This window comes from Galendromus occidentalis, unplaced genomic scaffold (genome assembly GCF_000255335.2).
Source record: "Galendromus occidentalis unplaced genomic scaffold, Mocc_1.1 scf7180000077200, whole genome shotgun sequence".
Classification (NCBI taxonomy): domain Eukaryota; kingdom Metazoa; phylum Arthropoda; class Arachnida; order Mesostigmata; family Phytoseiidae; genus Galendromus; species Galendromus occidentalis.
The window spans coordinates 18,558-23,098 of NW_003805188.1; the positions used below are offsets into that span (position 1 = coordinate 18,558).

The window sequence follows — 4,541 nt, forward strand, 5'->3', positions numbered from 1 at the left end:
GTGGCTTGGTGTAATGCGCCGATCGCAGATACTGAAGTTTAGAGTTCTGGTAGATTGGAGACTCGAGTTCACGGGACTGCCCAGTTTCCCTTCATTCCATTGCTTATATAGCTGCCCTCGGATCAACCCCCCTCTTACTCTCACATCAGAGGTCCTCCTCGCCTACGTCGGCTCTCTCGTTCGGATGTGCATCTAGATCTCCACAGCTGACTATCCGCTGCTACCTACATCTAGACATTACATCTGCCCTCCCTGCAGTTCTGCAAGACCGGCCCATTTTAACTTGCTATTCTAGGGCGTATTTTTCGAGAGAAGTTCACAGATTAGCAGTATTGAACAAGCAATATAGCTGAACACTCCAAGTAGAAGAAGAAGCCTCTGGAAAAGCCAGACAACCTTCACGGTCATGATGGAAGGGCACAGTAGACTCTTCTACAGAAGAAAATTAAATTGAATGACCCCAGAGATAAACAGAAGATTTTTTTCTTCATGGGGAAGAGATAGTGGGCCTGTCTCATGGACAACCGAAAGTAAGGGAAGAAACAAAATGTTATGACACCCTTCGCGGTTTTGTTGATGTAATCAGGAGAGGAGAGCTGGATTTCGAAACTTTCGGACTACGTTCATCTCTCCATCTCTGCCGCTTGAATGCGATTCAGAGAATATCCATATCGGAAGAAAAGAAAAACGTAAATAACGCCTGCCGGCTCGATTGAAGCAGCGTCGAATGGCGAGAGAATCAAAATAAGTCGGAAAAGAGATCGATTGATCTCTGCGGTTTGGATTCAGCCAAACAACTCTCAAGCGCGAGCGCATTGGAAGTATTGGGATTTCTCAGCACATGGGCTGACACTCGCAGACTCGATGCAAGAGACGCTTGTCGATAGTGGTCCGTTTCCCTCGACGGTAAGACAGTCATCTTCGTAGCGGTGATGACACTTCCATCCTCCAAGGAATGAGCCACAACGGAATTCCTTCAATGATTTAATGATCCTGGAAGGATTCATCGCTGGCTCGCTGGGAACGGTCCATGTGACACCTGGTTTTGGCGTGGTAGCACCCCCGATGATGTGGGAATGGTTGGTGTGACCCTTGGAGATTATCCAGATCAAAACAACTGGAATTGGAATTGAATCACTTAATGATGAGAATATCTGTCAGAATCATGAGCGCGTGACATGAGATGAAAGATATTACTCACAGACGATGATGACGACGAAGATGAAGGCATACGTCTTCCGGTCGCAGGCTCTGGTCCACAGGAACGAGAGTACTCGTTGAGACACAGTAAGAGCGCGGGGATTCGCTCTGGCATCTTCGCCCACGGCTTCCTCGACTTGAAGTTTGAATTTCGTCTCTTCCCAAGGCTTTGCTCCGCGACGAGAACTTCCGAGTTGATCATGCTCACGAACGACGAGAGCCATTGCTCGTTGTTCATCGGCGATTCTGCCGACTTCGGGAGTTAGTTTCCCGACCAACGATTCGATTCGTCTTTGAGATCGGTGTTGAATACATCCAGATTACCGGAGGGTACATTCACTCTGTCATTCATGGACTTCTCAAAGGAGATGATTTCCGTGACTTTGATTCCGAGATCGGTGACTCGAGTGGTGTTGGTTTGAGTCTCTGCCTTCAGATCTTGTTCCTTTTTGACCACAAGGTTCTCCAGGGTGAGAAGACGAGTCTGCAGCTCGAAATCAATCACGGGGTTCGTCGAGACCTGCTCCGAGGTGGATAAAGCTGGTCTCGTCTCAGTCCACACCGAGTGTGTCTCCTCGTTAAAAGTAGCAATGTCCTTTCGGATATCAGCGATAGCGCGGCTCAGATGTCTGATATGCTCGAGAGTTGCCATATCAGATGAGAAAGCGTCCTGTCGGAGGTCGAGTCCTACCTGTGCTGCATTGCTGCGCACAAGGAGATCATGATGCTCCCTCACCGTGGTGCGCATCTCTTCAAATGAAGCGACCAATTCCTTCATAGAGATTCTAGGACAAACCTTCTTCGCAAAGAGGTTAAGCTGCTAGACAAGATTGAGGAAATTCTTGTCTGTGTTTTCAAGGCATGTGTAGATATGCTTGAAATTATCATTCAACCCTTTGTGGTTGAGAGCATTGTCGATCCGGATCTCGATCTGGTGCTTATACAAGTCCAACTCACTTTCGAAATGCTGAATCTTATCTGAATCATCTTTTGGAATGGCGGGACGTGTTTCTTGAAACACTGGAACAATTTTTGTTCCTGAGGATTTGACATCTTGAAGTCAATACTGGACAACGACACCTCACAGAAGAAGCACTGAGTATCGGGGCTGATCCACCGAACCGATCGCGGCGATGTCAGAACTGAGAATGATCAGTCATGCAGCGGAGAGGACGGGGATCCATGGAGATCCACCGCCGAAAAACGGTGAATACGTTGAGTTCCCACGCTCAGAAAAGACGTTACCCGTGCGTTGCGGTAAAGGAAAACAAGAAACTTGAGGCCAAAACTTCTTGGCGCCTCAGAGTCCCCGACTCTACGGAGACTCTGTAGAATCACAGGTGGAAAACGTGATCGCGATGGTCTTTTTCCTTTGTCACTAGAAGGATAGTACCCCGAGAGAAAAGAGGTCGAGAAAATGTCCATTTCATAACTGAAGTGTGGAGTCGGAAATCGACGAGACCCTCGAAGTTTGTCTTCAGTATTCCCTCTTTCTTATCGACGTGTACTGCGGGAGCCCTACTTCTTGACCACTTTGACTCAGACTCTAGCTAAGTCAAGTCAAAGAAGTGATCATGGCTGATTTTCAACAACAGCCCATGACGAAGAGGGCACACCGAACCATAGTCCCATGGTCTCCAGCCCATGTTATCACCAACTACGGGGATTCCAGATTACCCTGTTTATGCTTGGACAGTGAGTGCGTCGAGGATGGAGACATAGGATACCATCGTCTTCTCTCCAACCATCAGTTTGACGGACCTGGATGGTTCCGAATACTCGACAAACGAGAGTCCATGCCTGCCCAGCGGGATTCCCCCGGGCTTGCAGAGTGGGTGTACAGGCTGAAAGAGCATCATGAACGAATTGTATGCAATGATCCTAGTGTTCCAAAGAATGGAAACGATGGATTCAAAGCCATACTGAGGACATGGTTGATGCATCGTCACCAGGTAGTAGCGACACCTAAAGTGATTCATTCTTGTTGGCTAACTACGTAGCCTGGAAATCCCTCATCCCTATTTACCTACAGTCAAGTGCCGCTAAGTTGGAGCTCCTATAAGTTGGAAAACTCCTCTAACTTATAATTTAGAGTCGCTTTTCTCATGCTTTGCTAAGTAAAAGCATAGACACCGTGTTGACTCTCTCCTCTAACTTATAAAACCTCCTCTAACTCATAATTTGGAACGATTTCGCCGCCCTAAGTTGTAAAGCGCGGAAAAATGTCGAGAATCGCAGCCCATGGACCAGGGCATCATTTGTAACGTGAAACAGTTGTACAAAAAAAAGCTGGTCGAACATTACTGGGCCATGGCACAGGACGGTCAAGTGAAGGAAATAAATTTGCTCCAGGGTATCCGGTTCCTGAGAGAGTCATGGGATGATGTCAAAACTTCCACCATATTCAACTGCTTCAAGAAATGCCTCCCGAACGTTCGGAATGCCAGCGCTCAAAGTGAGAACAGCGATGACATAGACGAACCGGATCGAATGATTATCCGAGACTGTTTCCCCATTTCCATGACTTTCGGGGACTTCGTTCAGGCTGATCGGCAACTTGTGACTTCCGATGATTTCGAGCCTGAACACAATGAGGTCCTCAGCGAAACCTCGGATGAAGAACCCGAGTCCCCCTTCGAGGAGCCCAGTTGTGGTTTCGTGACCGGCCAAGAGGCTCTCCGAGCCTTGGCTACATTGGTCAACCATTGCTCTCAGAGACAAAATATTGTTCCAGGGATCAGCATGGCTCTACATCAGTATCGAGATCTTGTTATTTGTGACATTCTACAGGAAAAAAGACAGGCAGATCTTCGATATTATTTTTCGAAATCGAAGCCCTAGTTGTTTGGTTGTATTTTGAAGACGAGAATCGTATTGATGGGGACTGACTCTGTTCGGAACGGTAGATAGTAGAGACTGAGTACGGTACATAGTCAGGACTCTCCATAAGTTAAAAAACGTAAATCCGCATGGAGAAGATGGAATGAATTAAAGCAGATATCCGTTCATGATCACTATCGTCAATTTTATGCCTGCATTCATGGGGGCAGATAATAATCAGCGCGCATCTGTCCGAATTAATCCGGTCTAGATAGACCCTCCCCTAACTTATAAGTTAGAAAAAATATTCAAACCCTACTCCCGAATTTTACAAGTTAGCGGCACTTGACTGTATCTCAAAATCAAGATGTCGCAGATCTTATTGCTGGGATCTTGGTAATGCCAGAGAAAGGAACGGAACAAAAGAACGAATGGACTACCATTCAAAACGAACAAATTAGAAAATTTAAGGCAGCGAATCTACTTGGAAAACAAATTCTCTATTCCTCTATTCACCCAAA

General features: G+C 46.7%; 1 protein-coding gene across 1 annotated transcript; it reads left to right on the forward strand.

The window, feature by feature from the left end:
* Positions 1–3,441: 3,441 nt before the first annotated feature.
* LOC108864043 (uncharacterized) lies at positions 3,442–4,041 on the forward strand. The gene has a single exon (XM_018638918.1). The coding sequence runs from the start codon at positions 3,442–3,444 to the stop codon at positions 4,039–4,041; it is 600 nt and encodes a 199-aa protein (XP_018494434.1).
* Positions 4,042–4,541: the final 500 nt, after the last annotated feature.

Excerpts from the sequence above, each read along its gene's own strand:
- LOC108864043 (XM_018638918.1), top strand. The coding sequence starts at position 3,442 with ATGGACCAGGGCATCATTTGTAACGTGAAACAGTTGTACAAAAAAAAG.